This window comes from Trichosurus vulpecula, chromosome 1, assembly GCF_011100635.1.
Source record: "Trichosurus vulpecula isolate mTriVul1 chromosome 1, mTriVul1.pri, whole genome shotgun sequence".
NCBI classification, from domain to species: domain Eukaryota; kingdom Metazoa; phylum Chordata; class Mammalia; order Diprotodontia; family Phalangeridae; genus Trichosurus; species Trichosurus vulpecula.
The window spans coordinates 37,965,997-37,984,868 of NC_050573.1; the positions used below are offsets into that span (position 1 = coordinate 37,965,997).

At 45.5% G+C, this 18,872-nt stretch overlaps 1 protein-coding gene across 1 annotated transcript; it reads right to left on the bottom strand.

The window, feature by feature from the left end:
• Positions 1-3,908: 3,908 nt before the first annotated feature.
• RILPL2 (Rab interacting lysosomal protein like 2) lies at positions 3,909-18,687 on the bottom strand. Its single transcript, XM_036742194.1, has 4 exons — positions 17,839-18,687; positions 12,182-12,333; positions 6,788-6,901; positions 3,909-5,211 (listed from the first exon to the last, which is right to left on the bottom strand). Exons 1-4 carry the CDS (start codon positions 18,193-18,195, stop codon positions 5,181-5,183), a joined length of 654 nt encoding a protein of 217 aa, XP_036598089.1. The 5' UTR covers positions 18,196-18,687; the 3' UTR covers positions 3,909-5,180.
• Between the last annotated feature and the right edge of the window lie 185 nt (positions 18,688-18,872).

Below are 18,872 nucleotides of genomic sequence, written 5' to 3' on the forward strand. Positions count from 1 at the left end.
TAGAGATGACAGGAAAAGTATTGAAGTTTTTTAAGCAGGGTTATGACATTCTCAGTAACTGTGGAATGATTGAGCAGATTATGGTATATGAAAGCTATAAGAAATGAAAAAAACAGAAAGAAATATGAAAAGACTAATAAATGTGCAGATGAGAACAACTTTGAAAGACTTTAGAACTTTGATTAGTGCAACCAGAGTCCAGAGGATTGTACATTAGTCATGCCAACTCACCTCCTGCAATGATGAACCTAAAATGTAGACTGAGTCATGTGTTTTTGGCTATGGTCAATGTGGGGATTTGTTTTGATAGACTATGGATATTTGTTATGAGGGGTTTTTTAATTGTTCATTTAAGAATGTACATAATGACTTTGTCATTTAGGAGCCATTAGGAGCCAAGCCATTTACACATCCTTTCAGCCATCTGGGTTTGACATCTTGCCATCCACACATGGTACCTTCCCCTTTCCCCCCCTCACTATTTTCTACTCCTTGCTTTGGGAATAGCTTCTGTTGATGCAAGTGTTTACAGATAAAATTTTTCTACTAAGGACTGCTTTGCATCCCAAGAATTTTCGTATGTTGTATCATAATTGTCATTTTCTCTGATTAAATTATTTATTGTTGATATAACTTCTTTGACCTACACAGTTTTTTTTAAAGATTCTAATATTTAGTCTCCACTTGGGGCTGAATTCCTTCTTCATATTCTTCTTATTGATTATAATTTATATTGCATTGTGTTCAGTAGAGAATGTGTTTAATATTTATGCTTTTCTGTATTTCTATGAATTCTTTCTGTTCTAGCACGTGGTTAGTTTCTTAAAAGTATGGCGCAAGACCAAGTACTATGTATGCTCCTATTGATTCCCATTCTCTAGTGGCCAGAGGTCTATCTAACTTTTCTAAAATTCTATTCAGATCTTTAGCCTCATTCTTATTTATACTTTTATTGGATTTGTCCAGGTTTTCTATTGTTTCTGTAAAGGATCTGTCAACCAGTTGCTCTATGGATCCATTCACCATGCTTCCTAAACCAAAACAGGCTTCCTTGGCCACTTAGATGTGTTTTCTCCTATTATTAGAATATATTGTTAGAATACTATTAGAATATAAACTCCTTGAGGGTAGGGACTTGTCTTCATTGTGTATTTGTATCCTCAGTGCTTAGTACATAATAAGTACTTAATAAATGCTTTTTTTATTCATTCATTCATCTCCCTGGTGTGGGTACAGCTTCTAATGACTCGTATTAGAACCCCTCCCTACCTTCTTATCCTGGGTAATTCTTGTACTGTTCACCTCTTGTTCATGTCCTCTTGTAAATCTTTGCTGGAATCTGCCTGACATGCTAGGGGATTTCCGCTAGCTCTGTGGATGTTACATGTATACTAGTGGGAAATGTGTGCTCTGTCATCCCTAAGGTGGGACATAGGAAGGAAGATGAGGGGTGGGGAGGAAGGAAGATGAGGGGTGGGGAGGAAGGATGCTGGATCCAATCAACCAATCAACCAATTATCCCTGATCCTAATGAAATAATTAACAAAATGCTCTAGGATCACCTTTATGGGGAGAGATCATCTCTACTGAATTGATTACCTTGAACTAACTCAGAACAATCAAGTTGGGAAAGAGAAGAATGCTGAATGAGATGCTCATGAAAGAGGAGGAACTAGGTAGAAATTATGGGAACTTGTGGGAAAATGACCATCGTCCGCAGTAGAAGAAAGGAAAGCCCAGAATAGTCTGACACACAATCTAAATTTGAGGAGAGCAGATGTCAGAGGATTCAGAGAAGACACAGATAGGATCCCACGGACTAAAATGGTAAAAAGGAAGTCAGCCCTGGCAGAAGAGGAAGCATGCAAGAATGAAATCCTCAAAACACAAAAAGAAAAATTCTGATAAAGAGAAATAGGGGGAGTTTGTCTAAAGAGATTGAGGTAAATTTAAAAATGATTCACCATCCAAACTAGATTTTTAAAAAAGAAGATAAATAATAAATTAGAAAAAAAATTTTATAGAAGATGGAAGCAAAGGCAGATAGCAGAGGAAGGCTATAAAAACATGGCATGGCCCCCTAAAAATGGCACCAGGAGGTGGATTCAAATGCTTCCTCTCTGTCCTCCGGAGACATGGTTGGTCATTCCTTTGATCAGAATTCCTAAGACTTTCAGAGTTGTTTTTCTTGTATTACAATGTTGTTGTCCTTGTATAAATTATTCTCCTGGTTCTGCTCGCATCACATCAATTTTTACTTCCCACCCTTCTCCAAGGTCATCTCTTTCATCTGTCAGGATGAAGTTGGCTCTGTGTGTTGACCGGGAGAACACTTTTCAATTGAATCAGTCAGAACTAAATAGGGAGGACCTGTATTCGTGCTAGGATCAATCAGAGGGTAATTTGTATAAATGGAAGAAGCCATCTCAGAACTGGGGGGCAAGATCATGGATGGATTCAAGAGGTTGGGAGAAGTATGGTGATTACCAGCACACCTTTGAGAGACAAATTGAGTACTGAGCTTTTTGGCAAAGAAGGGTCTTATCAAGAACAATCTCTGGCTCCGAGAAAAGAACCCAGGCTGAGGGAATGCTCAGGAGCTCATTCTCAGAAAAACGTTTTTCAGTTTAGAAAATAAAATTCACAGGATTTCAAAGGAAACCAATTATATTGAAATACAGTGATCAAAATATTTGTTAAAAAATAAGCTCACAGACTCCCCAGGTTCAGAATCCCTGCAACAGACAGTCTTCGAAAGTTAAAAAATTCACCATGCTGTGGTCTGCCCAGGGGATGACCCTCTCTGGCCTCAGCTAGGCTAGTCACTGTGACAGTTTGGTAGGCCACAAGCATTTATTAAGCTCCACTCTGTTAACTGCTGGGGATACAGATGCAGCCAGAAAGAGACCCCCAGCCTTCAAGAAACTTCTGTTCTAATGGGGAAGACAGGACATAAACAAGGGAGCTGGAAAGGGTCAGGGAGGGGAGAGATGGAGAAGGTACCAGCCAGGAAGGGGGATACCACTCAGCCTGCCTGGACCCCATCGCCAAAATAGTGACCCTGGAGGGAACTCACCAATGGCAGAAGTGGGTAGTCAGCATTGTGGAGGGACATTTGAGGGTTGGAAGGCTCAGGAGCAGAAGGCCACCCAGATGGGCCACAAACGCACAGTCAGTCCATCATCAGGCCTGTACACTAGGCTTGGCAGGACCTGGCGTAGCCTCCACTCTGCTGGCAGAGCCTCTGACAAACAGGGTAATCACCATGCCACAGGGAGGCATCATCATCATCATCATCATTTTCAAATGAAGATTTTGATGAGAATTGTATAATACATATGGGGACTGAAGGAAGGGAATACAAGCCCTAGCTGGGGATGCCCTCAGGATTCTGGAGCAAGATATAAAAAAGAAAAAAGTCCCCCTTTGTGAGGATTTATAAATAATGATGGCATCTCCCATTTCCATACTATCGCTTTCAGAACACTTCTGAGCACTGACAGCTTTTCGGTGAGGTCGTTAGTACAAATATGGTCACGCCCATTTCAAAGATGGAGAAACTTGAGGCTTGGAGCACTCCGCCAGCTTGCCCTGGCTCCCCCAGCCAGCACAGGACTGAGCTATGACCTGAGCTGTGGTCTCTCAACTCTGATTGGGGCTCATGCTCTTCCTCCCCCCTGCCCCTTTATGGAGGAGAGGACTTCTTCAGTCTCATCAAGGAGAGGTTAGGTAAATTGTGGAAGAGCCGTATCAGGCCTGGAGAAGAGATATCTGTGCCTAATGCAGGTGTCACCTAGAGTCTAGGAGAGGAGACCCTCCCTCCTGAAGCCACCGGACAGGCAGCTTACCATACTCACTTATTCACCCACCTTCCACCCTCTGATTCAACACAAATGCCACCTTTAAAATGAGTTACAGAAGGTAGAAAAGTCATTTTATTTATCTCAGTACAAAACCTTAGAAAGAAAGTTATTAAAATAGTCAATACCATGGTGGTAAAGAGGAAAAGAGCACAGATTCTCAAGTCCAAGGACCTGGGTTCGAATCCTTGCTCTAATACTTAACGCCTGTGTAACCTTGGGTAAGTCAATTTAACATTTTGGGCTTCAGTTTCCTTGTCTATAAAAATCAGTGGGATAGACAAGGTAACTTCTGCGGTTCTTTCCAGCCCAAAGTCCTATGAGGCTATAACCAGTAAAATGCGTAGGAAAACATTTATTTATACTTTTCATATGGACTTTTCCTGTTCTCCTTTTAGCTGATGATTTTCACTGCTGGCACCACAAGGGCACGGCTCATTGTCTTTTCCAGTTTTTCTTTCCCCTAATGCCTACCATAGGCCTCTGTACACTCTAGGAATTTAATCAGAATATGCTGATTTTAATTAGCTTCTATATTAAAAGTGGAAGCAAATGGTCAGTTCTGGGGCGATGTCATTGGGCCATGATCTACCCCCTAATGGAACCTCTGAAGACTTGGTCAGAGCACCCAAAAACCTATCGGCAGCACTTCAGCACGCCTCTAGAGACAAAGGAGCCCGGGCCCTAGGGTACTGGCCCATCATTCGACAGGGGAGGAAATTGAGACCTAAGTGACCCACCCAAGGTCAAGCAGGTTGGAAGCATCAGTGGGCAGGGTTTCAACCCAGCTCCTCAGACTCCGCAAGGTGTGATCCGAATCCAGCTTCTCCAGTTCCAGAGCTAGATCTCATTCCATCATTCTAGACTGCCTTCTCATGCCTGTGGGTTCCATGGGACAATTTTATCTGCTCTGACCCCACCTTCTGCGTGTGGGGTCTCCAGAGTCTGACAACAGAGAGGGTTTGAGGACTTTAAAGTGGAAAGAGAGGTAGGGATCACTTAGCTCAAGTACCTCCCCCTACAGTTGGAGAAACTCAGATCCAGGCAGGGGAACTGCCTCGCCACAGCCACTGAGGTGAAATTCAAACCCAGGTCCTCTGACTCAAAATCTAGTGTTCTTTCTTCCCACTAGTCTCTCTTAACAGAGAGCCAAGGGGAAATTAAGCAGAGGGGGGGAAAACAACATCATATATTTCCTTCTCAATGTTTTTTTTAGGGGAAAATAAATCAGTAAATCTTATTATCTACACATGGCACAATAAAGGCATTCCAGGTCTTCAGAGCTGGCCACAGCACCTGCACAGGCCTAGGGGCTCAGGATCAGGTCCGCTTCCCTGCCCTGAAAGAGAAGCTGGGACAAAAGAACAGGGGTCAGGGCAGCCATGCCCAAAGTGGGGCCCTGGGGCAAAGGGCCTCCAAATACTGAGCCAATTGTGCCCTGCCTGAATTTTCCCAGAAATGCTCCCCACCCCAAGGCCTCTCTCCTTCACCAGGAGGTCCAGGTGACTTTTCTCCATGCATTTGCCCTCAGGTCCTTCACTGAATGTGGCTACTCTGTTTGCCAAGCTGAAGGGGCTCCCTCCCTGAGCTGCTCTCCTAGGGAGAGGGGCAGGACCAAGCATCTCATGGGCATACAGCGCTCCAAGAGATGTCAGAGGTAGGAACTGAACCAGGTCTCGTGGCTCTGAGGCCAGCTCTCCATCCACTGCACCACACTGCCTGCCTCCTCTTTCCCCTTTCCTTCATATCTCTCTTCTTCTCTCTGTCTCTGTCTCTGTCTCTCTCTCTCTCCCTCTCTCCTCTCTCTCCTCTCCCTCCCTCCCTCTCTCATCACTCCCCTCTCTCTTCTCTCTCATTCCTCTTCTCTCTCTCTCACTTTCCCCTCTCTCTGACTCTCTCATAGCATTTTACATTCTTTTCATGTATGTGTCACAACATTTATTGTATTTCTTTGTATACATCAATCAACAGCATTTATGAAGCACCTACTATGTTGCAGATGCTATACATGTCTTATTAACCCTACTGGTCAGTCAGTCACCAAGAACTGATTAAACACCTACTATGTTCCAGGCATTCTGCTAAGTGCTGGCCATATAAAGAAAGGTCAGAGCACTGTTCCTACCCTCAAGGGGCTCGCTTTCTAATGGAGGAGGAGACAATGCGCAAGAAACCATATACACCCAGGATCTAATCAGTGTAAGGGTTAGGCGAACTCAGAGGAAGGCATTAGCCCAGGGTAGGACTGAGCAGAATCTTAAAGAAAGCCAGGAGGAGCGGAGGGAGCCAGGGGGAGCCTGGGGGGAGCCAGGGGGAGCCATGGTGAAGAGGGAGAGAGGTCCCATATACGAGGGCAGCAAAAAGGACCATACTGGGGGGTCACAGTGCACAGAGGAGAGAAAAGTATAAGAAGCCCAGACAACTCCCCAGCTCTGAGACTACGAAATCCTTCCCATCCTATTGCCCTTTGACCCTTTGGAATGAGCTCTTTCTTTAGGGAGGCTGTGGGGTGTCGTGGATGAAAGCTGAGAGACCTGGGTTTAAGCCCTTCCTCGGCCCCACCTGGGCAGCTGGCTGAGGGCTCAGACCCCCTCCCCCTCCATCTTTCTAAGCCTGTAAGCTGCACATGACCGGCTGCTGATCTGCTCGGTGAAGGAAGCTTGCACCCTGATGCATCACAGGGCCAGCCCCCAAAGAGGCTTCCATCCAGTGGGGGAGCCTCTGTTACCTGGATTCAGCTCTGAATCTGGAGGAACAGGAAATCTCTCCCTGGCCCAAACACCCCTTGTCAGGGTGGATGGTCCCTGCCAAGCTTCCCTGTGCAGGCAGGAAGTGGCTGGTCATTTTCCTGGTTCTCTGCTGGTTGGCCCTTGGGCCTTTGCTTCCCCACAGTGCCCCAGGGGTCAGGTGGTCAGTGGGTCACTCACAGCTTCCTGATGATTGTTTTCTCCTGTTTGCCTCCTTTTGAGTTCGGGGTGCTGGTGATGACAGCTTGGGGGTCTCTTCTTGCCACCTGGCTGTTATTCGGTGTGATGAGCCCACTAGATGAAGGGAAGAAAAGAAATGGGTGACTTCTCATTTGGTCTCTCAACTCTAATGAGGCATCTGGGTGACAGAATGTTAGCGTTAGATTGGGGAAGACCCGAGTTCAAATCCTGCCTCAGATACTTATTAGACATGTGACTGGGAACTCTCAGCATTCCAGGGAAATCACCCAACCCCCTCCACACACACACACACACACACACACACACACACACACACACACACACACTCAACAGAGCTATTTATTACTCAGTAACCCAACTTCAAAGGCAGTTCAAAGCCAGTGTCCAGCCCCACCCCCAGCCATGAATTGAGGACACTTCTCTGTGAAGAATGTTCACTTCAACAAACCAAACCCAGCTTAAAAATGTGGGTGGTGTAGAGGAAAATATTTTTCCCATCTCTTCTCCCGCCCCTTCTACACTCTCCATCCTCTCCACAGTTTTGTCCAGGCACCCAGCAGCCCTCTCAGGCCTGGCCTGGCCACCTGCCTTCTCATTCTCTCACAGCCACACAGAAGTTAATGTCCCTCTCTCAAGGGTTTAGTCTCCAAAGTGATAAGAATTTGGGGCCTGAATCCTGTGGGTAACTGGCTTGGCTGGGTGCAAGCTTCTCTGTCTGAGAAGACCCAGCCCCATTCCCACCAAACACATTTTTCTATATCATGACAAACTTGAATAACTAATTGATCTTCAAAATTGATATGTCATCTCCCACCTCTGGTTGTTTGCCCATTCCCTCTTCATTTCCATCTTTCAGAATCTTTTTTTATCCCTTCAAGGCTCAGCTCAGGTGAAGGTGTGAAGCCTTCAGTGACCCAGATGACACTACTCTCTTCTCAAATTTTTCAAGAGTACTTTGTGTTGATTTCTCCACTGCTCCCACCATGTACCCCTTTCCCCAACCCTGGCAGTCAAGTTGAGGCCCTTTTCTTATCTCAAATCCCTCAGATGCTCGCTCTACTATCTCCTCCTTCACCCCCATCTCATGAGATGTGCCCCGTCTCCTCACCAAGGCAAACCCCTATATATGCACAAGTGATCTCATCCCCTTATAACCTCTCTGGCAGACTGTCCCTCTCTCATCCTCACCCTCTCACTTATCTTCAGCCTCTCCCCAAACATATATTTTCCCCCATCCTTAAAAAGCTTGATTTGACCATTCCCACCGGCTATTTTCCTAGATCTCTCCTTTCCTTCATGGCTAAACTCCTTGAGAAAGCCAGCTATAATCACTGCTTCTGCTTCCTCTCCTATCCCTTGCTTTGCCCTGTAAAGCCTCTGCTCAGCCATCTGGCTCATGGTTTCACCCATTCGATGGAAACTTGGCTCTCCGGTCACCCATGATCTGGTAATGGCCAAACCCAGTGGCCTTTTCTCCACCCTCATCATCCGTGACCTTTCTGCAGCTTTGGCATCTTTGATCACCATTTCCACCTGGAGACGCTGCTTCCTCCTGGTCTTCCTCCTGTCTGACCCGTCCTGTTCCTTTCGCTGGTTCTTTCGGACTGATACTTTTACTGACCTTGTCTAGTCTGACCTTGGGTGTTCCCTGAGACTCTGCGGGCTCTTCTCCCTTTAAACTTCCTCATTTGGTGATCTCATTAACTCTCATGAGTTCCATTATTATCCCTATTCAGATGCTTGCTAGAGCTCTAGATCTAGTCCTAGTCCTAGTCCCTGAGTGTCTCTGCTGGGTTACAGTCATACCCAACTGCTTCTTGGATGCATCCACATGTCCAAAATCGGCTAATTTGGGGGTTTTGTTATGTAAATAGTATTTTACTTTTCCAATTACGTATAAAGATAGTTTTCAACACTCACTTTTATAAGACAGCAAGAAATCTGATATAGGTTATACATGTGCAACCATGTTAAACATATTTCCACATTAGCCATCAACATGTCCAAAACAGAACTCATTATCTTTCCCCAAAACTACCCCCATCCTATCCCTTTCCCTTTTATCCTTCCAAACTCTCCTATTACTGTTGAGGGTACCACCATCTTACAAGTAACCCAAGCCTGAAATGTTTTTTTTTTTTGAGGTTATTTGCCCAGGGTCACACAGCTAGTGTCTGAGGCTGGATTTGAACTTTGGTCCATCCTGATTCCAGAGATGGTGCTCTAACCATTATGCCACCTAGCTGTCCCACGGGCCTGAAATCTTCATGTCATCCTTAATTCCTCATTCTCTCTCATTTCACATCTGGATCCATGGCCAAATCTTAGCATTTCCACCTTTACAATGCCTTTCCCCCCACTCAGTCACTGCCCTAGCTCAGACCCTTCTCACAAAGCCTCCTAACTCCCCTCCCTGCCTCTAGGTCATCTTCCACTCAGCTGCCAGGGTCGTTTCTTATGGCACAGATCTGATCGTGCCATGCCTCCATTGTAATGAACCCCAATGGTTGTCACCTCCAGGATCAAATATAAACTCCTCTTTGGCATTTAAAACTTCATAACCCAGCCCCTTCCTGGCTTTCTATCCCTCTCACCCTTACTCCGCTCCATTAACTCTATGATCCAGAGTCCAGTCAAACTGGCTTCCTTGTGGTTCAAGGCTCAGCTTAAATTGGACCTTCTGTAGGAGGCCATCCCCAGTCCTTCCAGTTGCTAATGCCTTCCCTTATGTAAGCAGCAAGGCAGTGGTGTGTTAGATAGAGGGCATGGGGGCAGGGCCCTGGAGTCAGAGAGGCCTGAGTTTGAATCCTGCCTCAGATACCTACTAAATGTGTGACCCTGGTCAGGCATCTAAATGTCTCCCACCCTTGGTTTCCCCATGGTGGGAGATACTACCAGCCACCTCCCAGTGTGCTTGTGAGGCTCAAATAAGGTAACACATAAAAAGTGCTTTACAAACCTTAAAGCATTAACGAAATGCTAGATATTATTACTTCAGATTGTCTTTATCTATTCTATACTGGATCGTCACCCCCATTAGAATGTATATTCTTTGAGGGCAGGGGCTGGTTTTTGGCTTTCTTTGTATCTCCAGAACTTAACACCCTACCTTAATCAATGCAGCCAGGTGTCACCATAGTGCATAGAGTGTCCAACCTGGAGTCAGGAAAACTCATCTCCCTTAGTTCAAATCCGGCCTCAGAGACTTACTACCCTTTGTGACCTTGGGCAAGTCACTTCACCCTGTTTGCCTTAGTTTCCTCATCTGTAAAATGACCTGGAGAAGGAGATGGCAAACCACTCCAGTATCTCTGCCAAGAAAAACCCCAAAAGGGGTCACAAAGAGTCAGACACAACTGAAAAAAGACTGAACAACAAACAATTGATTGACTCTTGAGTCACAGACTTATAGCTGAAAGGCACTTTAAAGGTCATCCAATCCAATCCCCTCCATTTACAGATAAAAGAAACTAAGACCCAGAAAGGTTACTGACTACCCAAAGTCACTTAGCCAATTCCTGCCGAGTTTGGATTCAAGTCAATGCCCTTTGACTGTAAATGTAGCTCTCTTCCCATCTAGGTGCTATGGAGGCAAAGGGAAGGGGCCCAGCCCCTTCCTGCTCCATGCATGAGTGACTCCATTTAATTCGTCAGAAGATGGGCAGTTCTGCCCACCCAGTTACCTGGCTATGCCTGTCCTACAGTAAAACAAAGCCACCTTGCCCTGCTTGCCCAAGGTCAACTAGAGGTCAGTAAGCCCCCACCTCTAAGACCCACTATCCTCCATTTTGGGGGTTTCCAACACAAGATTTACGGATAGGAGAGTGTTTGTATTCAGCGTTTGCTCAGCGGGCAGAATAAAGCAACTGTCAATCAACTGGCCTCTCTCTGTCATGGTTTATAACAACAATCAGGATTCTCTCTGCTGATATGAACCCCAGATTTGCGAACTGTGGTCTTGTTACCTCAACAATACTTGGGAGATCACAAAACCTTAGAGTTGGAAGGCAGCTCTGTGATCATCTGGCCCAAACTACAGTTATCCCTTCCATATCATGGAGGTTAGGGGCATGGTGCCCGCCCCCCCAATCTGGAAAATCCACATAAAATTCTTACCAAAGAAGAAGTCTGATTTTTTTTTCTTTTTTCCATTATGGGGTATTTACAGTACCTTATTGTCAAATTTGGGTTAAGTATTTAATCACAGGCTTTATGTTATCTGTTGGTCTTCGTATGTCATCTGTGGCTTCCTCAAAACTCCCCCAAAATTCCCATTTAATTTCTTATGCCGGCCCGTGATATATTGAAACCACAATGGGGGAAGTCTCAGTGTGGAAGGGATAACTGTACCTAAACAGAAAACCCCTCTATTCCATCCCCAACAAGTAATGGGAAACTCACTACCTGTAAAGCCAATACATTTTCCTTCCTAACTTCATTAGCAAACTTTTCCTGACTTGGAAACTGACTCTGCCTCTCCTTAACTTCCACTCACTGTTTCCTGGGGAAGGACCCTGGCTGGCCAGTCATGCCTCCCTTCCCAGTCGGGCTTCTGACTCTCTGGACTTCAATACCATATTCCCCCATGGGCACCTTCTTCTCTCCCTTTCCTCCCCAGCTTTTCAGCTCCCCTTTTGTGTGTTGTTTTCCTCCATTAGAATGTAAGCTCCTTAAGGGCAGGGACTGTCCTTTTTGCTTTGTAGTTGTATCTCTAATGCTTAGCACAGCAAATGGCACACGGTAAGGGTTTAATAAATGCTTATAATAACTGCTTGTTACTAGTTCTGGAGCTGAACAGATCAAATCTAGTCCCTCTTCCTTCCACATGACAGTCCTTCAGGTATTTTAAGACATACTTGTGTCTGTGGTTAGTGGCACTAAATGTGCCTGCAATTCATTCTGGGGTGGAGTCAGAGGACAGCAGAATTAGGAAGGCGAGGGCCTTGGAGACAACTGTTAGAGGTGGGCATGAAGGCGGCAGGGAGACAGCTAGCATCTCATAGTTTCCTATTTTAACTAATAATTCTTGCTAAGTACTATAGTTATTCTTATACTGCTGAAAGACTGAAGCTGCCATCAGTACCCCCTCTAAATTCAGGTGCCCTAGGGCTTAGCCTCAGTCACAATACCCTAGTATAAGGGTATGGTCGATTCTACTGTATCAAATGCAGAGAATGTTTTGTTCTGGTATCAAAGTATAGTTAAAATAATACTCTGAAGAGCCTTTTACCCTTCATTTCTATAAAGATTGCAGATTTAGGGCTCCTAGCTGTGTAAGGGTATGGGAGTAGTTCCCAGTCCAGGAGGAGGAGGGATCCCTGGACACAGGCTGAACCTTGGCCCCTGACCCCACCCTCTCTGGACTACCCCTACCTCTTGTAGCACTGGAGCTCTTCCTGAGCCACCAGCAGCTGGGATTTGAGCTTATTCCTCTCATGCAGCACATCTCGGAGTTCCTGCATCGTAAATCGGGGGCGATTGGGATCTGTCAGATCCACCACCACTTTGTTGGGCCCTGGGTTCACCTGTAAAACAAGATACAAATGGTTTGGCTTCCCTTACTGGAGAAGGTAGAAGAGGGAAGGGGGAAGGGAAGAAGGGGAGGAGGAGGAGAGCAAGGAAGGAACCCTGTTTTTTTGAGAGCCCAAAAGATATCTTCATTCATTCTGTGGGTTGAGGGATTCTAGGAGCCCTAAATCCGCAATCTTTATAGAAATGAAGGGTGAAAGGCTCTTCAGAGTATTATTTTAACTATACTTTGACACCAGAACAAAACATTCTCTGCATTTGACACAGTAGAATCGACCAGTCTACAAGCATTTATTAGGCACCAAGATGTTAGGCCCTGGGGATATAAAGACAAAAATGAAACAAGGCCTTTCTTCAAGGAGACCACATTCTAATGGAAGTAATAACGCTTGTTGGACTGCCAGGTGGCACCATAGTGCATAGAGTGCCCAACCTGGAGTCAGGAAGACACATTCCTGAGCTCAAATTCGGCCTTAGATGCTTACTAGCTGGTGAGACCCTGGGCAAGTCACTTCACCCTGTTTGCCTCAGTTTCTTCATCTGTCAAAAAAAGTTTGATTCTAAAAATGTTTGTCTGTATCAGGAAAGCCTGAATAATCCACAAGTTTAATGACTCTCTGAGAACTAGGGAAGGTCTAAAAAGGCAGTGAAGTACAGTGACTAGCCTGCTAGACTTAAAGAGTCACAAGAATCAAGTTCAAATCCTGCCTCTTAGACATATTAGGTGGGTACTCTGGACAGTTAAGGTATTTAACATCATCTATAAAATGGGAATAAAATTGACACAGAAAATGACAATGAGCAAGCTTGGCTCCAAAGAAGAGCCATGAGAAGGCTCCCCTCCCCACTTCATTGTTGAGGTGGGGGGACAATGAATATAGAATACAGAATATAAACATCAGAATTTTTTGATATGTTAGTTGTGCTGAAAAATTTCCCCCTCTTTTTGATTCTTTATTATAGGGCATGGTTCTTTGGGAAGAAAAGGGTATGCTGAAGCCAGCTTGGATGGCTCCTGAGAGCTGATTGTTAAATTTTCACTGTTACAAACCAGGGCTTGATTTATTGTTTTTGTGGGTTATCTGGAATCAGAAGGTGAAAATGTTTAATAAAGGAGATTACATTTTTTCTTTTGGGCGGGGGCAATCGGGGTTAAGTGACTTGCCCAAAGTCACACAGCTAGTAAGTCTCTGAGGTCGGATTTGAACTCAGGTCCTCTGGACTCCAGGGATGGTGCTCTATTGACCGTACTACCTAGCTGCCCCACAGATTAAATGTGTGTCCTGTATACTTTTTTTTTCCCCATGAAAGCTGATTGTTAAACATTTACCAGCACACTACTAGAAGAGGGTAATCTTGGGAAATGTAAATGGTTTCAAACAAAAATATTAATAAAAATGTAGACAGACTATCCTAAGGTACCTAGTAAGACTACTGTGAAGATCGAATCAGGTCATGTGTGTAAAATATTCCAAGTCTTAAGGAGCCATGAGAATGTGAGCTGTGATTAAATGATTGTGTTTTCTCCTGTGTGACCAATTTATTGTCTCCTAAATGTAACTCGAAACCCATGGAATAGATTTCACCTTCCAAGGGAAGCAAGAAGGCAGTGTGGGATGGTGCCAAGGGGGCTGACCTTGGCTTCATTGGACCTGAGTCAAATCTTGATTTATGGGACCTTAGGCAAGTCCCTAAAGTACACTACAGTTAGGAAGGAAGGGAAAGGAACAAGCATTTATTAAGCACCTACTGCATGCCAGGCACTTTACTGATATTATCTCATTTGATCTTTACAACAACCCTGTGAAGTCATTGCTATTTTTGCCTCTTATTTTACAATTGAAGGAACTGAGGCAAACAGGGTTAAGTGACTTGCTAGGGCCACACAACTAGTAAATGTATGAGGCTAGATTTGAACTCAGGTCTTCCTGACTCCAGGCCCACTGCTCCAAAAGTGAAGGACATTGGAGACCCACCTACAAGAGGGCAATGAGAATGGCAAAGGCCTCAAGTCTATACCATAAGAAGATCTGTTAATATCTGCCTTGGTACCCTACATGCACAAAAATATTTATAGCAGCTCTTTTTGTGGTGGCAAAGAATTGGAAATTGAGGGGATGCCTATCATTTGGTGAATAGCTGAACAAGCTGTGGTATATAAATGTAATGGAATACTAGTATGCTATGAGAAACAATGAGACATTATTTTTGCTTGTCTCCTCAGTGGGTGTGGGAGAGTCTCAGAGGGAGGGAGATAATTTGGAACTAAAAATTTAAAAAGAAAAGAATGTTAAAAATAAATAATAAATTAAATGTTAAAAAAGAAAGAAAGAAAGAAGAGGCGGATTTTAGGAAAACCTGGAAAGACACGGACTGATGCAAAATTAAATAAGCAGAACCAGGAGAACACTGTACACAGTACACAGCAACATTGTACGATGATCAGCTGTGAATGAAGTCGCTCCTCTCAGCAACACAATGATCCAAGGAAACTCCAAAGGACTCATGATGGAAAATGCCATCCCCATTCAGAAAAAGAACTGATGTACCCACAACACCTAGGACAGTGCCTGGAACATAGTGGACACAATAAATCCTTGTAAATTGATCAGTTGAAAAGACTGGACATGTTTAACTTGGAATGAATGACTGAAGAATTTCTTAAGCGCTTACTGTATGCAAAGTACTGTGCTAAATACTGGGGATACAAACAGAAAAGCTGGACAGTCCCTCTTTTCAAAGAGCTCACATTCTTTTTTTTTTAATTTAGTATTTTATTTTCCCCAGTTACATGTAAAAACAATTTTTAACATTTATTTTTAAACCTTTGAGTTCCAAATTCTCTCCCTTCCTCCCTCCCCATGCCCCCTCACTGAGAAAGCAAGCAACTCGATAGAGGTTATACACATATAGTCATGCAAAACATTCCCACAACAGTCATGTTGTGAAAGAAAACACAGACCCAAAAACTCAATAAAAATAGAGTTTAAAAAAGTACGCTTCCATCTGTATTCGGACACCATCGGTTCTTTGGGGATGGACGGCATTTTTCATCCTGAGTCCTTCAGAGTTGTCTTGGATCACTGTATCGCTGAGAATAGCTAAGTCACTCACAGCTGATCATCCTACAAGATTACTAATACTTTGTACACAGCACATTCAGCTCATGAAAGTCTTTCCAGGTTTTTCTGAGCGCATCCTAAGAGCTCACATTCTAACTGGGGAGACTTGGAGACAGGATAGCTGCTTTCAAGTCTCTGAAAGGCTGTCCTGTCTAAAATGGATTAGATTTGCTCTGCTTGACCCCACAGAGCAGAAGGAGGAACTACAGGCTATAGTGAATTTAGGTTTGATGTTAGGAAAAGTCTTTCTAAGAACTGGAGCTCCCCTAAAATGGAATGGGCTGATCATGGCAGGGAGGTGGTGGGTCCCCCTTCCTTAAGGGACTTTGGGCAGATGACCATTGGTTAGATGTTTGAGTGAAGATTCTAGATCAAGTATGGGTGGTTGTTGAGGTCCCTTCTAACTCTGAGGGATTTGGACCCTCTCCAAGTCAGCACCTTAACAAGGTGCCATGTAAAAAGTGTAATTAGCAGTATGTTTTACAAATCTGTCCAAGCCAAGAGGGTCTGTGACCCTAAATCCTGGTATAGCGTAGGGCTGAACACTTTTCCCTAACCCTAGGAGAGACATTTCCCCTGTCTTTTCAGCTTTGAGAGGTAGGGGAGTGAAGAGCCAAGCTCTGAGCTCTGGGAATCTGCCCAGCAGCTTGACATTGGGCGAATCTGTCTAGCTCAGGTACTTTCAGCAGTTACAAGCCTGCCCATGCAGGCTCTAGTGGCTTCACCTTAAGACTCTTCCAGGCAAAGATGACCAAGGGCCTCTTTGATGAGCTGGCCAGAAAGCCCAGATAAACAGAGCTGCTCTCTCTGACCCTAATTTCCTGCCAGTGCCTGACAGGCAGCCTCAGATGTACATTCTATAATATAGAACATGCATCTCATCTGCTGTATCATGGGGGTGCCCAGCTTTGCCCACACAGGAAATAGATAGTTAAGGCCCTATTATTGTGTTGCCACATAGCTAACACAGCTCTCCTTCCCAGATAAACTGCCCGGACTCAGGACTTCCCCCACAGAGACCTGACTAGGGTAGGGCTCAATGAGGGCTTTCTTTCAAGGCTCTGAAATTAAGAGGTTGCTAATAGCAGGTCCTTCAGCTCAGGGAAACAACTGAGTTTAGCACCTAATTAGCAATGAATGGATGAATGGAAAAGCATTTATTAAGTGTTTACTATGTGCCAGGCACTATGCATGACCTTGAGGATACAGATACAAAAGCCAGACAGTACTTGCCTGAATGAAAAATTTTAATAAAAGAATAACCGCCAAAGCTTAAGTGGGCTCCTTCCCTTCCTAGCAGTGTTGGAGGGAAGCCTGGGCCTTCCTGCCCTGGACACAAAAATCCCTAGTTAGAAGTTTGCTTAGAAGAACACACCCTTCAAGGTCACAGGTGTTTCTTGACAGAAGCTGGCTAGGGCTGGATAAGACCTACTATCACACATACAATCAGAACACCTATGGGGTGCTGGGCTCAGTTCTGGACACCATATTTTGGGAAGGACACTGGCAAATCTGGAGGGGCTACTGAATGTGGTTAGGGGCCTGCTAAGCAAAGAGGAGTGAAAGGAATGGGGGAGAGGTGCTGGCCTTGAGAAGAGAAGATTCAGAAGGAGCATGATGGCTAACCAAGTAGCCCAACACTTTCATTTTACAGATGAAGGTACTGCGATCCTGGAGAGGGAAGTGAACTGCCCAAGACCACACAGTGGTTGTCTAAGGTCATTTGAGGAGCTCCAGCACATCAGATGATACATCACCCTTCTAAATACCTCTAAAGAAGCTCTCCCTCGTGTTAAATCAAAATCTCCCTCACTGTAATTTCCCCCAAAACTGCTAGCTCTGCCCTCTGGGGCCAAGCAGAAAAAGTCCTCTTCCCATCATACACTTGAGGACAACTATGCTTCTCATCCCATGCATCCATCCATCTATCCATCCATCCATCCATCCATCCATCCATCCATCCAGGCATCAGCCCTGAATGATCCTTGTGGTACTTTATCCCCTATGAACAGTAGATACATCCATACTAACGTTGCTTCTGGAAAGGGGATGCTAACAGACTGCCCTGTGTCCACTCACCCATCTCTAAGTTTTCTCCAGGCTGAGCATGCTCAGTTTCTTCAACAGATCCTTCTCTGATCTGGTCTCCAGTCCCCATGCCAGTCACCCTACTTGAGCCTTGAACACAGAACATGTTGAATCCAATGGGATGGGGGCAGCTAGGTGATGCAGTGGATAGAGCACAGGCCCTGGAGTCGGGAGGAGCTGAGTTCAAATTCGACCTCAGATACGTACTAGCTGTGTGACCCTGGGCAAGTCACTTAACTCAGCTGCCTCCCAAAAATAAACAAACAGGATAATTCAAAGGTACCTACATACCTCTTCCGTGTTTGGGGGCTGCCCCTCACTCCTGAGCCCCTCCACCTCCTTTCGAAGGCTGTCTCTTTCCATCCTGAGCTCCTCTACTGTCAAGTTGCAATCATTCACCAAGGCCTCCAGCATCTCCAGGATCCTCACGATTTTAAACTGGAGCTGGGTCACCCTGGTGGCCACATCCCTGGAGTCGCCAGTGATGGCCATCAGGTCCCTCCCCACCACATAGGAGATGTCATAGACATCCTCTGCTGTCAGCTGGAATGGATTCTTCCCCAGAGCTCCTTCGGGACCAGTCTCCTCTTCTTCCTCTTCTTCTCCTTCTTCTCCTTCCTCTTTCCCTGGAGAAGGCTTTTTTTCCATGGCTGTCCAGTTGTTGGTTCGCCGGGTCCTCCAGGCCTACGGACCTGGGCCTCCCGGAGAAAGACTTTGCTAGTGACAACCCCTTCCTTCTAGTCAATTACACCCAACTTCCTTCCTCTGGTTTTAGAATCTCGCAACAAAGCACGAGTTGGGGGGGGGGGCGGGGAGTGGGATGTCTGAGGAGTGACCAATCAGGGCAGGCCGGAGAGGTGGGACTAGAGGCGGAGAGGAGCAAAGTTAAACTGGCTAAAGTAACTGACCGAGCTGGCCAAGTCCGAGCCCCGGGGTTAGAGAGATAAGACCCGTGCGAATGGTACCAGGCAGATGGAGGGGATTCTGAGCCAGCCCCACCCCCACCCCCTCCTCCCCATCTGGAAAGGAAGTTTGGCCTATGCGGGTCCTAAAAATGCGGCTGGCCGATGGCTGATGCAGAGGCCTAAAAGAAATGAGACCCGGGCTGAGGACGCCTCTGCCAGCCCCGGAGCCCTCTGCAAGGGGTGGTGGGTTGCTACAGACTAAGCAGGGACGGGGAGGAGCTACTCCTCGCCTAGTAACAAGGACGCGGGCCCGGAGTTCCCATGGTGAGGGGGTGGAGGAAGACGCAAATTTTTTTTCTTCCCAGACTCGACCTGACCAGCTACTGAATTATTATTTTCAAATAGGCGTGGAGATCTGGG